Source organism: Rana temporaria, chromosome 6 (genome assembly GCF_905171775.1).
Source record: "Rana temporaria chromosome 6, aRanTem1.1, whole genome shotgun sequence".
In the NCBI taxonomy this organism is placed as follows: Eukaryota; Metazoa; Chordata; class Amphibia; order Anura; family Ranidae; genus Rana; species Rana temporaria.
In genome coordinates this window covers 105,113,861-105,134,003 of record NC_053494.1, presented here as the reverse complement: position 1 = coordinate 105,134,003, position 20,143 = coordinate 105,113,861, and the positions used below count along the sequence as shown (strand labels likewise).

Sequence of the window (20,143 nt, the reverse complement as noted above, 5' to 3'; positions counted from 1 at the left end):
AAACTTTTTTTTTTTTAAAGCGCCCCGTCCCGACGAACTCGCGCGCAGAAGCGAACGCATACGTGAGTAGCGCCCGCATATGAAAACGGTGTTCAAACCACACAAGTGAGGTATCACCGTGATCGTTAGAGCGAGAGCAATAATTCTAGCCTTAGACCTCCTCTGTAGCTCAAAAGATGCAACCTATAGAATTTTTTTTTTTAAACGTCGCCTATGGAGATTTTTAAGGGTAAAAATTTGACGCAATTCCACGAGCGGGCACAATTTTGAAGCGTGACATGTTGGGTATCATTTTACTCGGCGTAACATTATCTTTCACAATATATAAAATAATTGGGCTAATACGCAAATACGGTGTGACAAAAAGTATTGCAATGACCGCCATTTTATTCCCTAGGGTGTTAGAAAAAAATATATATATAATGTTTGGGGGTTTTAAGTAATTTTCTAGCAAAAAAAAATGTTTTAATCTTGTACAAGCCAAATCTGAAAAACAGGCTTGGTCCTTAAGTGGTTAAAGTATAAATAAAGGCAAACTTTTTTTTTAGTTGTGGATAGAGTGGAGATGGATTAGAACATCCGTTAGTTTTTATTGCGGTCTGTGTCCCTCTATTTGTCTTGTTTACCATTATCATTCAAAGTGAAAGTAAAAAAAAATCCCAAATTTTGGGTTGTTCTCCTGGAAAATCTTCCAACGAGGACACTAGTTCTGATGACCTGGGGGTCCCCAAGACATTCTTTTAATTTCCAGGGATTTCATCTTCCTGTTTGGCTACGGAACAGAAAGTAAATGTAAATCCCTCCAACGGGACACAGATGACAAAAATAAACCTTACAGGGCTTATATCATTCCCTTACTCTATCCAAAATGAAAAATAAAAGTTTGCCTTTAGTTCTACTTTATGTAGAATGAATTTGTTTTTTTTCAACACAATTGTAAATAAACTGAAAGTTATATTTCCACCATCTGGTAGAAGTGACCAAACCACTTAGCTGCTTTTTTTTTTTTGTATAATCCTTCTAGATGGCTTTTGCTTTTCTACTCCATTGTCAACGTATCATCCTCGGCCATCTATAGGGAAGACGTCGACAAACCAGATACAGAATTCTCGTTTGAATGAGAATGATGCTATGTGTCACTCCTTCAAGAATTCAAGAGATGCTTCCAAAGACTCTAAAGAAAAGTTTTGCAGAAATGAACTGTTTAACTCTCAGTTGATGGGCACATCAAAAAAAGATGGTCGACTATCTGAGGAGACATTTTCTGGTGAAATGGTTGATCATGATTCAGAGACTAAAATGGAAAAAGAGAGGAAGAGAAGTGGTCTTCCTAGGGTGCCTAAGATTGGGGACCATGTTTCTTCCTTCATTTCTGAGCAAGCTCTGATCAACTGTTCGGGAAGCAGTGAAAAGCCTACACACACTCTTCAGACCTCTCCGTTAAGTAGTTACAACCATGGTAGTAATTCATTTGTTAAATCGCTTGGCTCTGAGGTTGACAGATGTGTCAAAGATGCAAGCAGGCTTGATGAAAATGTAAAGACTTTGCTACCTGAAGGTTTAAATCGAGCAAAACGCAGTGATTCTGCAGTGACACCAGCTACTACTTTGAATGTCTTGTGCAGCTGCTCTTCATTACATCCCTCAAACTTGTGTAAAATAGGTTCCTCTTCCCCAGTTCTTGCACAGCCTCTCCCCAATTCCATGTACAACATCAGAGGACAAAGAAAGGACAGTGATAAGATAAAGACCACAGTAACCCCAACTTGTGAGCTTCATTTTGAGGTGTTGAAGGAACAGAATGATTCTAGACAAGTTGGCAACCAAATCCATAACTTTAAAGGAAAAGAAATTGGCAAGCTGGATGAAAAGGCCGAAGTCTTGTATTCACATTTTGTCCAGGAAGTTTCTAACAATGAACTTAAAAGGGTGGAGGTATTTAGGGAGAAGGGGTCTGTAATTTGCTGTAACTCCTCCATAAAAAGTCAAGGTGTATCTGATTCACGAATAGACACTCCCACAGTTAATTCTTTGGAAAAACGAATATCTATATCTGCAAAAGATACTGGTACTACCTACTGCCAGCAAGGTGACCACTCTAAAGAAAAATGTAAGGTCTCTGGGTTTTTAGATTCTCATCAGCACACGGGACATCCCCTTGCAAACCCCCCAGAACAGAAAGTGAAGCATTTAGAAATCACTGATTTTAGGGCTTCACAAATGGATGGTTTATCAGCACAACATTTCACAACTCATGGAAAAGAGGAAGCAAAGAAACTATGTGTGGAACCAAAGACTTTGGGTTCCAACAAACCCCCTTCTGATTTTACATATCCGTTTACTCACTCTGATGGCTGTGCTATGCAGAGCCTTATTAAATATAGTGGAAATTTTGAGAAAGAGGCAGCTATTTGGAAAAGTAGTGACAAGAAAAGTCCGTTTGGGGGACTTGGAAGCATGAGGTTGGATGAATCTCAAGTGAAAGCTGCAAAGGGGCAAAGTGTGTCCCATCAAGATGTTAAGAGAGATCCGGATAGACCTGGAAGTACTAAATTATTTATAAAGGATACAGTGGGTTTCCAAGGAGAAGTAGAAGTGCGTAATCCACCTGTTGGAATTGCTGTAGCTGTTGCCCGACAGAAGGACACCAGTGGAAATAAATCAGTTTCCTCTAAAGGTAGGATCATTTTGTGTCTTTATTAGTGCAACATTTTGTGTTGCTGCTTCATATATATTCCAACTGACTGACTTTGTTAATGTATGTCAAGCTTTGGGTATTTGGGCACTCTGTTTGCAACAGTAGCGAGGTAAAGTACAAAAATAGCATGTCAGCATAAGAAAGCAACTCCTAGAATGCTAAAAGTTGTTCCGTTTGCAATCAGGCTTACCTTTATTAAGGGCTGCGGGGATACCCTAGGTCACAATTGGAGGCTACCACCACAAGTAACATTAATAACATTTAAAGATTGAAAGATTGCGTGCATCTTGAGTGAGTCAATGGTGGAAGGTGAATTAAGCCAAATGTTGCAAACCTTAGAGAATTTCTTGAGACATCCCCTGGACTCATACATGAATTTGTAAAGTGGAATGGCAGGATTGACTAGGTGCTTCCATAAATCTAGTGTAGGGGCTATAGGAGACTTCCACTTTAAAATGATAGTTTTCCTGGTGTGGAATAAGAGAAGGCCTAGCAGGGTCCTGAGTGCCCTTGTAGGGGCCAAGGAATTAACCAAGCCTTATATATACAAATGCCAATGCTCAGGGAAGCTGGAACAGTGGTCAATTTCAAAATTAAGTGTATGAGCTCGCCCAAAATGTCTAAAGTAAAGAGCTGTTCCGAAACACATGGGCAAAATTGGCCGAGCCAGTTGTGTATCTCCAGCATTTTGATAGAACAGAGGAGTATATTCTATGTAACCATTGAGGGGTAAAAAAAATTCCTGTTAAGAATTTTGTTATTTTTAAGCAGATACCAATTATAACATGGGATTTTTCTAGATGTTCTCCCTTTCCCAATCAAGATCCAGGACCTCCTCCAGCAACCTAGAAAGTAAAGCGTCTAGACCATCATGAATGGATGGTGACCGTGCTTTGTAAATTGTGGATAAAGGCTTGGATAAGCAGTTATCCCACAGAGAAATTAAGAGATAGCAGACATACCAAATTGGGCTCAGCACTGGGGTGCTGGCACTTCTATTTAGGATATTCACAAGGGCCTCATAGGAGCCTAGATATTCAGTTTCCAGCACCACTGCAGCATTCTCATCGCTGGATACCAATCATGGGCATGTGAAAGAAGACAATAAAATAGGCATACAGATCAGGGCATACAGATCAGGGCACGTCTTGCATCCAGGGCCGCTGAAGTACAGATAGTCTAAATCGGGGGGGTTGTATTAGCTAATGCAGAGTTGACACAAAAAGGTCGCTATTGCAGAGTTGAATTGTTTACAATGTTTTTGTGGGATTCAGACTGCGGAGTGTCTGAGAATATATAAAATGGCATGGAGTAATTTCATTTTCATCAAATTGATTTTGTCTACATGGGACAGAGGTAAGTTGTCCCAGGCTTTAATTTTCTGTTTTGCGATTTGTAGGAGAGACAAAAAATTCAAATTGCAGAGGAGAAATGTGAATGCCTAAATATTTAAAGTTGTTTGTCAAGTGGAATCCGCTATCACTTGGGCTCCAAGAATTTGAATAAGAAGAATTTTTAATGTATCTCTACTCTTTTAGACTGGACAGGTCAGAAAAGGAGGATAGAAGTCTAATGGCCTCCTTTTAACCATATAATTTGCATGTACAGCGGCAAGGTATCTCTGCGCCAGATCACGTACCTAGTACATGATTCGACTCTTCCGGGTAGGGGGCGCACATGTGATTATACACAGCAGGAGCTGATCTGTGGGTACCGCGGACTCAATACTTAACGATCATCCAGCACAGAGGACATGGATCTGTGTCTTCCTCTGGTAAAAGCATCTCCCACAGTACACAGTGGCTAGGAACACTTTTATCGCCCCTGATGTTAACCCTTCCCAGCCAGTGTCATTAGTACAGGAACAGTGCATATTTATTTTTCATAAATCATGGGACACTTAGGCTAATATTCATTACCTGCTGGGTTATACTCCATCACCAGGTGAATGGACACTGGTAGACCAAAGGTCTTTAGACAGGTAGTGATCCCCTATATAACCTCCTCTCCCATACAGGAAGTACTTCAGTTTTTTACCAGTGTCTGCAAGGTGGATGGCAAGGGTTTATTTGAGCGCTCTGAGCACCAGGTCTCTAAACCCACAAACTGTTCCTAAATGAATTAAGGGATTGACCGATCGGATCCATTTGACGCATTCTTTATATGCTTAGATAAATATTTCCTGGTCCTCACAAAGAAGACTCAAGATCCTGTGAGGTCTTGCTCTTGCCTGTAATGCGGCCTCCGGGACACCACAGCACTAAAGCTTTCCTGCAGGGTGTTGTACAGGTCCAAGGGAGTGGACCCTAAACATGAAAAGGGTACCCAGTCTTGAAGGTCCTCAAGTGACAGAAACTCGCCATGAAGGGTGGAGATTGGGCTTTTAGTTTCTAAGTGGCCCTGCGCCTGGACGAGTAAGTGAAACCCCTTTATTATTGTGGGGTGTCCCAGTGATTGTAACAATCAGTCAAACTAGCTAAAGGCTGGACACCTGTGTGCGTTAACCATACGGAGGAGTTTTGTGCTAACTGCGGGTGTTTGCAAAGTATACCTTTTTTTGAGTGTCTGGCTGTTTTTTACCTGTATGATGGCACACTATGGTGTGCCATTTTCGCCTTGGTTCACCATGGCGCATGTGCGTTCGCAAGAGTGCCCACTGTGCTTAGCAGTTTGGTGGACATGGCACATGCATTTTGCTAAATCGCTGCTGGACTTTGATTATTTGTCAGCCATGACGCATACGGCTTTGCCACATATGCACAGTATCCTTTATCTGGGCGTACGAATATTTGCGTTGTATGCAAATACAGCCATGCCCGTTTGCCGGGACTGCGTGCATGCATGCACAGAACGTTCCGACGCACACCCAGCTTATTTAAGCTGTGTAGGCCAAGCATGTAGTGCTTCCAGAAGGCAGCTGTGAGACACAGAGCAGGCTCTGAACAGACACTTGCAGCGGTTCATTTTTCCTTACCCGGGTCACCAGGTGTTGCCTGGCAGGCTAAAGGTGCTTGGCAGGATTGTTGCATAGGGGCTTGGTGAGCCCTATTAAAAAGGGTCTCCCTTCTGAGGTGTTTTAATACTACACCCAAGTACTCTATTTGTGGCTAGTAAATGTCTTCAAAAAAGAGCAGGAAGAGCACACCTATGTCGTCGGTAGTTCCTGATGAACCTAATCGTATTCCTAGTGTTGTATTCCCTGAAGGACCAGAGGCCTCCAGGCAATCTGAGCCGCTGCGCTTATTTGGTATTGTGCCCACAGTCAATGCTGCTGCTTCACCCTTTTATCACTAAGGATGAACTGTCCCCAGCCCTAGCCAAGTTCTAGCACAGGATTGCTGATATGATTGCCTCCTTCCAGCAGGGTGGCAAGAAGCGTGACCGATTCCCCCCCCCCCCCCACTCCCCGGAGCCTCCTAGTCTGGAGCAGGGATGGGTTGAGGATGGGGAAGAGCTAATAGCTCAGGATTCGGTGTAGTGCCCGGCAGATGAGTCTGCTTCTGAGCAATCTGGACAAGAAGATATCCAGTTGATGTCTGCTGCTCAGTCGCAGAAGCTTTTGATCTTGATTCTGACCGGAATGGTTTGTTCTGCCTTTAAGTTGCCTCTTGCAGAGGTGACTGAGCCTTCCTGGTCCTCTTTGGGATCCCTGAGGCCGCCAACAGGGCGCTAGGGCCAGGGTCAAGCCACAAGGCCAGGGTCAGAAAAAGCCCTGGGTCCAAAACTCCTCTAAACACAGCACCAAGCCCTCCTTTTTAGGGGACACCCCCACTCCATCGGGTGGGGGGGGAAGGCTGCTGCACTTTTGTGAATTAAAAAGAAGATAGTCACTGCTTCAATAAGGTATGTGGATGAATCCGTATCCTCTCAGAGAAACCCAGGTGCCAGCAATGCACAAAGCAATTGTAGAAAGAAATGTTTGGACAGCCGCACTCTGGAAAAACCTTCTCGGTTGCCTTTTATTGATAAAAGTGTTCAAACACCACACATCACAGCAAAGACAGGGGCATACAGCTGACGTTTCGCACTACAATCAGTGCTTATGAGTAAGCACTGATTGTAGTGCGAAACGTCAGCTGTATGCCCCTGTCTTTGCTGTGATGTGTGGTGTTTGAACACTTTTATCAATAAAAGGCAACCGAGAAGGTTTTTCCAGAGTGCGGCTGTCCAAACATTTCTTTCTACAATTGTACTTTTGTGGATGTTTGGAGAACAACAATTCAGGACGAGTGGGTTACCTCGGATTATATCTTGCGGTTACAAGCTGGAGTTGGGGGGTTCCCCCTTAAAGGTTTTTAGGATGCAGCGTTTCCTTGGATCCTAGAAAAAAAAGAATTGATTCAGGCGCTACATCATCTAGTGCTACATCATCTAGTGCGCCAAGGAGTGATTGTAGAGGTTCCTGTATCCGAAAGGCGCACAGGGTTTTACTCAAACCTGTTTACGATTCAGAAACCAAACAGGGATACAAGGCCCATTTTGGACCCAAGATCCCTGAACAAGTATCTATTGATACAGTGCTTTTCAGATGGAGTCTGTCCGCTCAGTAGTAACCTCACTCCAGAGGGGGAGACTTTCTAGCCCCTATCGATATAAGAGGCGTGTATTTACACGTACCTATCTTTCAGCCTAATCAGAGGTTCCTAAGTTTTGCAGTAGAGGAATGTCATTTTCAGTTTGTGGCTCTTCACTTCGGGCTGGCTACAGCATCCCGGGTGTTCACAAAGGTCCTAGCACCAGTACTGGGTCTTTTAAGGGCCCAGGGGATCCTGGTGCTCCGGTATCTGGATGACCTCCTGCTCAGGGATCACTCGTTACAGGCTCTAGAACAGAGCATAATACACACAGTGCAGTATTTGAAAAGCTTAGGCTGGATCATAAATACCAACAAGTCGGCTTTAAAACCACCTCAAAGTCTAAAGTATTTAGGTCTGATCCTAGACACGGTCCAAGCAAGAGTATTCTTGCCACCTGTAAGGATCTGTACCCTGAAGGTTCAGGTGAGTCGGATAAAAGGCATCAAACAACCTTCCATCCTGCTCTGTATGAGTCTTCTACGGAGGATGGTATCTTCCTTCGAGGCAGTGCCCTATGCCCAGTTCCATTCCAGGCCTTTACAACAAGACATCTTGTTGGCTTGGATCAGAAGAGGAAAAGCCCTGGATTATCCAATGCTTAAGCCTAAACTGATGGTTGCAGGATCAGAACCTACAAAAGGGAAAATGCTTTCTCCTGGTAATTTGGAGAGTACCGACTACAGATGTCAGTCGCTAAGGCTGGGGAGCGACCCTAGAGAGGCTTACAGCTCTGGGGAAATGGTCAGGGACAGAACAGATCCTGCCCACCAATGTCCTGGAATTACAAGCAGTACGTTTGGCCCTATGGTCCTGGACGGTGGAGCTTCAGGACTTCCCTTTCAGGGTTCAGGCCGACAATGCCACTGCAGTGGCCGAAATAAATCACCAAGGCGGTACCAGGAGTTGTTCAGCTCTAAAGGAGGTGATCCACATACTAGCCTGGTCAGAGGAACATGTACCGATTTTATATTGTAGTCCATATCTTGGGAGTAGAGAACTGGAAGGCAGATTATTTCAGCCACCAGCAAATCTACCCGGGGGAATCGTCCCTATAACCAGGGGTGTTCAGGAAATTTGTCAATGTTGGGGATGGCCAGAGGTCGACCTAGAGACATCCAGGTTCAACAACAAGCTACAGTACAGTACTCCCTGGTTTATGCTTTCCCTCTCCTTCCACATTTGTTGCGGAGGATTTCGAGTGAGTGAGTTCCAGTCATTCTGGTGGCACCAGCCTGGCCCGGAAGACCCTGGTTCCCGGAGATTTTGAGACTGACAATAGATGGGCCATGGACGCCTCCACGGTGCCCCGGTCTACTGTTTCAAGGTCCTAAATTCCACCCCAATTTACAGTCTCTAAATGTGAAAGCATGGCTATTGAAGCCAGGGTGTTAAAGGACCGTGGCATCTCGGGACCAGTGGTGTCTATTCTAGTAAATACTAGAAAAGCTGTCGCTAGGAAGATCTATCATAAGGTCTGGAAGACTTGTATTGCTTGGTTTTAAGCCAAAAAATGGCATCCCCGTGATTGGGAGAATTCTTTAATTTCTACAGTCTGCTGTGGAAATCAAATTGGCTTTGAGTACCAAGTTTTTGAGGTCAAGTTTCGGCCCTATCAGTATTCTTCCAAAGGCCTTTAGCCCCCCATTCACTGGTCCAAACTTTTATGCAGGGGCAACTCGCTTGCTTCCCCACATTAGGTCACCTATATACATAGACACAGTTGCTTCTGTAACACAAACAGCACAAAGTTAAATTCCCAAGGATACCCTTGGGAATTTAACTTTGTGCTGTTTGTGTTACAGAAGCAACCATTTGAACCTATCAAAGGAAATTCCTTTAGACTTGCTGTCACGCAAGCTAGCCTCTCTGATGGCCATAACCTCGGGTAGAAGGGTGTCAGAGTTGGCGGCCCTTTCGTGCAGGGAACCATACTTGATCCTTCACCACAACAAGGTCGTGTTACTACCTGTTCCATCCCTTTTTGTTTTACCAAAGGGACCCAAAGAGGGGGCGGGCAGATTCCAAGGCTTCCATTGCCAATCGGGTCCTTCAATCCTCCCTTTAGGGTGAGAGCTCATTCTACCAGCGGTGTAGGAACCTCCTGGGCTTTTCACCATCGGGTATCTGTGGCTCAGATTTGTAAGGCTGGTCTTCAATGCATACGTTCACAAGATTTTATTAAGGGGATGTTCGAGCAGCCGAGGATTTGGCTTTCGGCTGCAGTGTACTGTGGGTTGCCGTATAAGTTCTTATTACCATTGTTTGGCAGGGTGTCTCCCTCCCCTCACGACTATTGCTCTGGGATGTCCCAGAAGGTAATGAATATTGGCCTGACTGTGTCCCATGATGTATGAAAAAGAAAACAGGATTTTTTTTCGTCATACTTACCTGTAAAATCCTTTTCTTTGAGTACATCATGGGACTGAGAGATCCCTCCCCTTTTATTTGACGATTCAGTGCTCGCTACAAAAGTGAAGTACTTCCTGTATGGGAGGGGTTATATATGGGATCACTTTCCTGTCTAAAGCTCCATTCACACCTAGGTGACAAAACGCCCGACGCCCGACACGCTGGAGGGGCGATTTTCATTGCTGTCTATGAGATGGTTCACATCTCACGCCGAAACGCCTGCCGCCTGAAAACAAGTCCCGGACCCTTTTTTTCAGGCGGCATTGGCGTTCGGCCATAGACAGCAATGGAAATGATTTGTGAAAAAAAAAAGTTACACAAATCGCGGCAAAATACGCCGCATACGCGGCGTTACAATGTGAATGCAGCCTAAAAACCTTTGGTCTACCAGTGTCCATTCACCTGGAGATGGAGTATAACCCAGGAGGTAAGGAATATTAGCCCGTGTCCCATGATGTATTTAAAAGGATTTTACAGGTAAGTATGACAAAAAAAAAATCCTATTTTTTAGCACTGATCACTGTATTAGTGTCAATGTCTGACTATCTGCTGCTAAAAGTTCCCGATCCCCACCATTACTAGTAAAAAATATATAAAATATCTGTTTGTAGACACTATAATTTTTGCGCAAATCAAGCAATATATGCTTATTAGGATTTTTTTTTACCAAAAAAATAAAAACTACAGTGGTGATTAAGTACCACCAAAAGAAAGCTCTATTTGTTTCTTCTATTAGAGAAATTGTATTTGGGTACAGCAATGCATGACCGCACAATTGTCAGTTAAAGTAACGCATTGCCTGTCTCACCCCCTATTCTGACAGGTAATGGAGAGGAGTTTAATTTGTGCTGCACAAGATTTGTACACTATCTGAACCCACCTGCACAAATTTGGTCTTGGTTAGTGTTTTCAAAGCATAGTTCAATAGCAAAACTAGTCTAGCCTATAGTGTTGGATCATTACCTGATTTAGGTATCAAAATGTTACTAAACCCAGTAATATGAAAATAGTTCCTCTGACCCCCCCCCCCCCCACGGTGTACACAGCTTATAAATCTGCCACTGTATACCCTTTTTGCTGACCTGTATACTACGGTCACATGATAAACTGCACAGTTTGTCCAGTGCTGAGTTTTCAGGTAGGAGAAGATTTCCATTACAGCCTGTATACTTGCCCACATGTGTGATGTTAATATCATGTGACCTGAACGGTTCAACTGAAACAGGAAATGTTCTCTCCAGCAATAAGAGACTAAACTGAGTATGTGCAGGGTGGCTACCCTCACTGTATTATATGGCCTTGCCAAAATGGAAAGTGCGGAAGGGAAGGATCTGTCCATATAGTGTCAAAGAGCCCTTTTACACAATGCAGCGGATTAACCCCTTAAGTTCCACAGTGAGTATAACAAGCATGCTATTCTCCATATACAGACAGATTATACTGTTGTGAGTTTAGTAACACTTTAAGACAATGAGGTTGAATTAATAAAGGCAAATGTACTGTGCACTGCAAGTGTACTTGCTCCAGAGTTTAGTAAATGAGGTAAAGCTTTACTTCGCAAAGAATACCCACTCACAAGCAAGGAAAATAAAGCATTTTTGCTTGCACATGATTGGATGATAGAAATCAGCAGAGTCCCCATCTAGAGAAACTGCACTTGAAGTGCACATTGTATTTACCTTTAGCAAGGCCCATTGTGTGCTTGATACATGGAGGGGAGGTAATGTCAGGCAATCCAACCACTCAATCAATATACAGTTTGTCACCTTGGTGCCAGGACTTCTGCATGTTACCTATACCAATCCCCAGTTTTTTTTATAAATTGGAAAACTATTGAATATTGATCTCAATATCAGACCAATGCTCTCCTACAGTAACAAATAAAAATGTTTTGTTCAGTAAAGTTTTCACTTTCTATTGGGTAAAATAGAGCATATATATATTTGCTTTTAGCATTACAGTTATGCTATGTTACATAACAGTCGCACTAATGTGATATTTTAATCAGCCGACTTTGATTATCTTTTAGAGGTTAAAGCGGTAATAAACCCAAAAGTATTTATTACAGTTTACCGATTTTTTTTTTATATGTAATCTCTGTATTCGTTTTTTTTTTTTGCTTTCTTTTTACTATTTCCATCTGGTGACCAGCCAACAAGTCTGTTTTTCAAATACACAGCTTTTTCAACCATCCAGCAGAATGTATCGGTTTACATGGATGAGACAAACAACTTAACATTAGCAGGGATGATTCAAATGATCAGCTTTTATTTAATCATGCAAAACCTTTTTCCTAAATGTTAAAAAAAAAATGTTCGCTGCAACTGATTTATAAAGTGTGAGCTGGAGTTTGGCTTAATTTTTTTTTAGCGGTTCTAAATCTGCCAACATTACCATTAAAGCATTTAACACCACCCCCACCCCCCCAAAACAAACCTGATCATGTTCCCTTAAAGCATGTTGTACAGCACAGTGCTTGCTGTGTCATTTGGCACCCTGTATACCTTAAGAAACTTGTCTAATCCTGCCTGGCTATACACCCGCCCCCCCCTGCAAACAGACCACGATAATCATGGCTGGTAAGTCCCTGATACCGTAGTCTATTTGCGTGATTCCATCAGCCGCAGCTCTCCTGTCTGCAGTTCTCCCTGTGTCTGTGTCCTCCTGCCCCCTCCACTCCCTGCTCGTACCTGGGCAGCCCCCCCCCCCCCCTGCTCCTCTTGCCTATCATAAATCTTCTTATCCCATCTGTACCATTAGAACATCTGTTTCTGTGCCTGTTTAATGAAAAAACTCCGATCTGTACCTGTATAAAGGGCTCCTGGCGCCCAGCTGATATTCAGCTCTCTCTCCTCTCTCCCCAGCTGACCACAGCGGTACTGCTCGGCCCCCGCCCACTGCAGCTGTGAGCTGAGACAGAAGAGAGGAGCTCAATCAGCTGTGTGCCTGGAGCAGGGCTTATATCGTTACAGATCTGTAGATTTTTTATATTGCACAAGCACAGGGACACATGTTCTTATGATACAGAGGGCATAGTAAGATTATATTACAGTGGCTTAACAACCCCTTTAACGTTAACGTTACCCCCCCCCCCCCCTTAGACTGACAATGCTGCTTTCTGCTGTGCCCCCTGTACTTGGTCCTCCAGGTTTGTGTCTAATATTATTACTGGCCAGATGACCAGGTGAAAACAGATGGAAAAAAGTCAAAGAAAAGAAAACTGATGCAGCCATCAAATCTGATTGGTAAGCTGCAATATGAAAAAAAATTTGGGTTTAATACTGCTTTAATATGAGGATGTGCAAATTACATAAATGTGTTAGGGAAATATATATTCTCAGTAAAAAAACAAGGAAATACAAATGTATCCCAAAAAAAGCCAAAAAAAAAAAAAAAATCTGTATCTATATCAGTACTTTGGGGTAGACCACAAAACCTAAAAGATGTAATGTGCAGAACCGAGTCATCGCCAGAATGGAAAAAAAATGCTCTTGGGACTCGAGAAGATTTGGGGAGATAAAGGCCCCCGGGGGACTCTAATAATTAAAAATAAACTCTAGAAAGCACCTGTGTTTAGCCCTGTGGAGGCAAGAGTAGTGTACAACTAACTTAAAGGATCACTAAAGGAATTTTTTTTTTTAGCTAAATAGCTTACTTTACCTTACTGCAGTACTGGTTTCATGTCCTCATTGCTCGTTTTTGCTTTGATGTTGCTGTAAAACTGCTCTGATCTCCACACTTCCTGGTTGCCTGTTTCCTTATAACCATCGTACTGGGAGCTTTTTCACGATGGTCTAAGCCAGGGGTAGTGAAATAAAATTCACGGGGGTCCGGACGGAAAAAAATTCTTCCAGCGGAGGTCCGAATGTCATATTGGTGCTATGACGCCACATGATATCCTCCACTTCACAGCGCCCCCCCACCACACATCTTTAAGACCCACACACCACCGAAATCGACATAAAAATCTCAAAATACATTTCTTTCATTTTTATGCAGCACAGATCAGCATAGAAACAGAATGCATTTTGTACCACACTGCTCAGCACGCAGGGGCGCTGTTTCAATGTGAACAGGACACATAGAAAACAGACCTGTGTTTTGCCAGTGCAGAAATCATAGAACCCCTTTTACATCAGTGTCCTCAGCCCCCCCCCCTTACATCACATCCCCCTGCCTCATCACAAACCCCCCATTACAGACTGACCCCCCCAAATCACAGATCCCCCATCCCAGACTGACCCCCCAAATCACAGACCCCCATCACATACCGATCCCCCCCAATCACAGATGGACACCCCCAGCACAGACTGATTCCCCACAATCACAGATGGACCCCCCAATCACAGACTGAACCCCCACAATCACAGATCCCCCTATTACAGGCTGACCCCCCCCCCCAAATCAGATCCCCCAAATCACAGACCCCCTATTACAGACTGACCCCCAATCACAGATGGACCCCCGCCAATCACAGATGGACCCCCACAATCACAGACCACCCCATCACAGACTGAACCCCCCCCCACAATCACCCCCCCCAAATCAGACTGATCCCCCCAATTACAAACTGAACCCCCCCACAATCACAGAACACCCCATCACAGACTGAACCCCCCACAAACACAGATCCCCCCATCACAGACTGACCCCCCAAATCAGACCCCCTATAACAGACTGACCCACCAATCACAGACTGACCCCCCAAATTCACAGACCACCCCATCACAGACTGACCCCCCAATCACAGACCCCACTATCATAGACTGATCCCCCCACAATCACAGACTGAACCCCCCCCCACAATCACAGACCTCCCCAATTACAGACCACCCCATCACAGACTGAACCCCCCCCCCCCTCAATCACAGATCCCCCCTATCACAGACTGACCCACCAATCACAGACTGACCCCCCAAATCACAGACCTCCTATCACAGACTGACCCCCCAAATCAGACTTAACCCCCCCCCCCCCAATTACAAACTGAACCCCCCCACCCACAATCACAGAACACCCCATCTTAGACTGAACCCCCCACAATCACAGATCTCCCTATCACAGACTGACCCCCCCCCCAAATCAGACCCCCTATCACAGACTGACCCACCAATCAGACGGACCCCCCAAATTCACAGACCCCCCCATCACAGACTGAACAACCCCCTCCCTACAATAACAGACCCCCCCCCATCGCAGACTGACTTCCCCCCATCACAATCCTCTCAATAGCAAACCCCTGTCCTGTCCTGTCCTGCACAGCACAACACTCCCCCTCCCCACAGAAAACCTACCTTATTCACACAGGACATGGAGCGTGGCCTCTCTGGACAATGGGCGGGACCTTTCCCATTAAAAGCGAGTGATTTGTTGCTGGGACCAACCCACTGCCTAGCAACCAATCACCCACTTTCTAACTTAAAAAGTCCCGCCCATTGTCCAGCGCGGTCGTGATTCATGTTTGTGTGAATAAGGCAGACAGGCAGTGTGGGGAGGGGGGAGTGCAGAGACGGCACAGACCTGCTGCGCCTGCCATGCTGTGTATATAGCGGCATCGGCAGGCGGGCGAGCCGGCCACAGAGACACACAGGCGAGGCTGCGGTCCGGGTAGAATGGCCACTGGGGCCGGAACCGGACCGCGGTCCGCCATTTAGTGACGCCCGGTCTAAGCTGTCATTACTGTGTGTCTAAAATTTAACAGAACCAATCAGATTCATTTTAAAAACAAAACACTGCCCTGGATTTGTTTGTTTTTGTTCTGTGTGTCTCTTTACTTCACAGAAACATGAAACCAGTTTAAAAACGAAAGTGAAACTGCAGGCACATTATATGATTGAATTTAATCTATTTTTAATCATTTTTAAAAGGAATCAGTTAACTTTTATGTCTCTATACCCTGTAAACAGTCATTTCAGCAAAACATTTTTTTTCCTTTAGTGACCCTTTAAAGTGGTTGTAAACTCTTTGGCTTCATTTACACTGCTGCTGGTAAACAGATGCTTAGGATCAGTCTGGCAATTTTTTTTCCGCTGCCCCTGATCTCTCCTCTGTTATCTTATCAGTACGCGTGTGTGTGTTTATATGTATGTGTGTGTGTAAGTGTGTATATATATATATATATATATATATATATATATATATATATATATATATATACAGGGTGGGCCATTGATATGGATACACCTTAATAAAATGGGAATGGTTGGTTATATTAACTTCCTATTTGTGGCACATTAGTATATGTGAGGGGGGAAACTTTTCAAGATGGGTGGTGACCATGGCGACCATTTTGAAGTCTGCCATTTTGAATCCAACTTTTGTTTTTTCAATAGGAAGAGGGTCATGTAACACATATTGGGGATTTCACAAGAAAAACAATGGTGTGCTTGGTTTTAACGTAACTTTTTTCTTTCATGAGTTATTTACAAGTTTCTGACCACTTATAAAATGTGTTCAACGTGCTCTCCAGTGACATGTGGCGAGTGCTACGCTGTGGGCTCTTGCTGAATGAAGCTAGGACAACCACTGATGTTTCGTCATTAGACCCCTTTCACACTGGATACGCCTATAGCGGAGCGTTAAAATCGCGGTAAAATCGTGGTGTTTTACCGCGATTTTAAGGTATCCAGTGTGAAAGGGGTCTAATGAAGAAACATTAGTGGCTATCCTAGCTTCATTCAGCAAGAGCCCACAGCGTAGCACTCGCCGCATGTCACTGGAGAGCACATTGAACACATTTTATAAGTGGTCAGAAACTTGTGAATAACTCATGAAAGAATAAAGTTACGTTAAAACCAAGCACACCATTGTTTTTCTTGTGAAATTCCCAATAAGTTTGATGTGTCACATGACCCTCTTCCTATTGAAAAAACAAAAGTTGGATTCAAAATGGCCAACTTCAAAATGGCCGCCATGGTCTCCACCCATCTTGAAATGTTTCCCCCCTCACATATACTAAATGTGCCACAAACAGGAAGTTAATATCACCAATCATTCCCATTTTATTATGGTGTATCCATATAAATGGCCCACCCTGTATATAAAGTGTGTGTATGTATGTGAACCGGGTAAGGGGGCGCATTGCTGGTGGCTCGCTCCTACTGTGATCACACACAGTGCGAACCCAGCGGCAGGGACCCCAGACTCGATGTCCGCCTGCAGCCGCAGATGATCTAGCAAAGAGGCAGAACAGCGGTTTGCCTATGTTAACAAGGCATATTGGCGTTCTGACAGGAAGGAAGGCATTGATCCTGTGTCTTTGCAAAGCAGGGACATGGATTTGCCTCAAATGCTGAATCATTAGTGTAGATTCACGTAGCTGCGCTCTAAGTTACGGCGGCGCAGTGTAGTGTATTTATGCTACGCCTCCGCAACTTACAGGAGCAAGTGCAGTATTCACAAAGCACTTGCTCCGTAAGTTGCGGCGGCATAGCGTAAATGGGGCCAGCGTAAGCGCGCGTAATTCAAATGGGGAAGGGGGGCGTGTTTTATGCTAATATGTGATGACCTGATGTGATTGACATGATTTACGAACGGCGCAAGCGCCGTCCGTGTACATATCCCAGTGTGCATTGCGTCCAAGTACGACGCAACGACGTATTCCAGCCCTATTCGCGAACGACTTACGCAAACGACGCAAACAATTCAAATTTCGAAGGGGGAACGACGTCCATACTTAACATTGGCTGCGCCACCTAATAGCAGGAGCAACGTTACGACGAAAACTACTTACGCAAACGACGTAAAAAACTACCGCCGGGCGCACGTACGTTTGTGAATCGGCGTATCTAGGTAATTTGCATATTCTACGCCGAAAACAACGGAAGCGCCCCTAGCGGCCAACGTAATATAGCACACAATTCTACGCCGCCGCAATCAAGTTACGTCGATGGAGGAAGCCTATTTTTTAAAGCGTATCTGCCTTTGAGAATCGGCGTAAGGATACGCGGGCGCGGATTTCAAATTACGGCGGCGTATCTGGAGATACGCCGCCGTAAAAGGTACGTGAATCTACACCATTGATTTTTGGCAGCAGGCTGAGGGGTCAGGGATAGACTTTGGCAACAAAGGGCACCTAATCCTAATATGCAATGCTATTATGTAAATGGACCCTTAATCATTTTTGTGCAGCTGACTACAACTATTTATTTATTTATTTTTTACTGAAAATAGTTTGTGCAAAAAGTTGCCTGTGTTATTTTGGCAAATATTCTATTCCTGCACTCTTATGACTTTTGATTATCTATACTATAGATAATCAAAAGATTCTATAGCTTTTCTGATAGTGTGGTGGGTAGGGGCTAAATACACTACAGTTCTGGTATTGGTTCTTGTGTAGGCCATCTTCATTCCCTGTGTGTGCGTGCGTGCTTTGTGTTTTACCCAAACTTTTAAAAACATTACCATGGTCTCCATGGAAACTGGCCCTTGCTTGTGGAAGATGGGCTGATGACAATGGTCTATTAAAACTTGAAATTGCTGAAGTTACAAGCTTGAGATAAATGCATAAAGGAAAGTCTTTTTTTAGACGAATTTGTATTTTAGACCCTTGTGTGTGTCATGCTCATATCTCCATGCACCGCTAAAAGTCATAAAGAACAGTTTAAATGGGAACTCCAATCACTATTGAGTGGAGATTATAACACCTGTCAGTTTGTATTGCTGTCTAGGGGTGCAACGGATCAAAAAACTCACGGATCGGATCGATCCTCGGATCAGGAGTCACGGATCGGATCATTTTCGGATCAGCAAAAAAAAAAAAAGACAAATCTTGTTACACCCACCAGAGTTTTAGATTTCACAGTTATTCTCAACACAAAACGGAGTTTATACCCTGACATACAGTGTTTGGAAATCCGACGGACTGTTTATTGCTAGTGTGACAGAACACCTCTGATTTTCACATTAAATTTAACATTTAAACAGTCCAACGGATTTACAAATACTGTATTTAAGGGTATAAGCTCTGTTTTGTGATGAAAATAACTGAATCTGAAACTCTGTTGGGTGTAATGAAAGATGTCCACTTGCCCCCATGTCCTCCCATTACAGATAAAGCTGTTAGGGGGGCCTCTCCACAAATACCTCTGGCCCCTTATGTCCCTCTGTCTTGCTATTTGTCTGCTTCAGATTGAACATTACAATCATCCTTACTAGGGGTGCAACGGATCTCCTACCTGCAGAAGCTCACTGTTGCTGTCTCCACTCTCCACATGTCTGCAGTGAGCGCGCTGTGCGGGGAGGCGTGTCACGCTATGCATTGGGTTCTGGCAAGCACACGGGGGTGGAGCAAGATGGCCGCCGTTTCGGAGCTAGGCCGAAGCCGGGGACTTTCCTACGGCCGAGGCTCCGGAGCGCTCCGCGGATCGCGTGGTGTGCCGATCCGAATGGGGTGGCCCGTTCGGATCACGGATCGGTGACGATCCATTGCACCCCTATTGCTGTCTGTGTCCTGGTTAGGCCTCATGTACACTGCTGCTGATAAACAGACGTTTAGGAGCAGTTGGGCATTTTTTTCCAGAAGCTGGGTTAAAAAATAAGGTTCTGAAACTGAGTTTAGAGGCATTTCAAGAGCCAAACCCTTCTAAACGCGGTAACTTGCATTTACCCGCATTCCGTTTACAGGCGTTTTTCATTTTTGGCAATTTTTTATTAACCACTTCATTACTGTGCCCAGACCAATTTTCAGCTTTCAGCGCTGACTCATTTTGAATGACAATTGCGCGGTCATACAACACGGTACCCAAATTATATTTTTATCATTTTTTTCCCCACAAATAGCTTTCTTTTGGTGATATTTGATCATCTCTGCGATTTTTTATTTTTTGCGCTATAAACATAAAAAGACAATATTGAAAAAAAACACTATTTTTTACTTTTTGTTATAATATCCCAATTTAAAAAAAATTCCCTCGGTTTAGGCGATACGTATTCTTCTACATATTTTTGTTAAAAAAATCAGAATAAGCGTATATTGATTGGTTTGCGCAAAAGTTATAGCGCCTACAAAATAGGGGATAGATTTATGATTTTTTTTTTTTTTACTAGTAATGTCGGCGATCTGTGATTTTTTTTTGTCAGACCTGCGATATTGCGGCGGACGTATCGGACACTTTTGACACAATTTTGGGACCATTCACATTTATACAGCGATCAGTGCTATAAAAATGCACTAATTACTGTATAAATGTGACTGGCAGTGAAGGGGTTAACACTAGGGGGTAAGGAAGGGGTTAAATGTGTATCCTGGGTGTGTTCTAACTGTGTGGGGGGAGGGGACTGACTGGGGGAGGGGACCGATGCTGTGTCCCTATGTACAACGGACACAGATCGGTCTCTTCTCTCCCTGACAGGACGTGGAGCTCTGTGTTTACACACAGAGCTCCACGTCCCTGCTGTCACCGACGATCGCGGGTACCTGGCGGACATCGCGACCGCCAGGCACACGCATTGGCTCCCG

The 20,143-nt window shown here is 44.1% G+C and overlaps 1 protein-coding gene across 5 annotated transcripts in view; it reads left to right on the top strand.

Annotated features, from left to right (window-relative positions):
• Positions 1 to 20,143, top strand: part of TNRC18 (trinucleotide repeat containing 18) — a 366,965-nt gene that overhangs the window by 78,341 nt on the left and 268,481 nt on the right. For all 5 annotated transcript variants that reach the window (XM_040357106.1, XM_040357109.1, XM_040357105.1 and 2 more), the window contains exon 4: positions 1,025 to 2,677. In XM_040357106.1, coding sequence (XP_040213040.1) covers positions 1,025 to 2,677 — 1,653 coding nt within the window. The remainder of the gene's footprint in view (positions 1 to 1,024; positions 2,678 to 20,143) is intronic.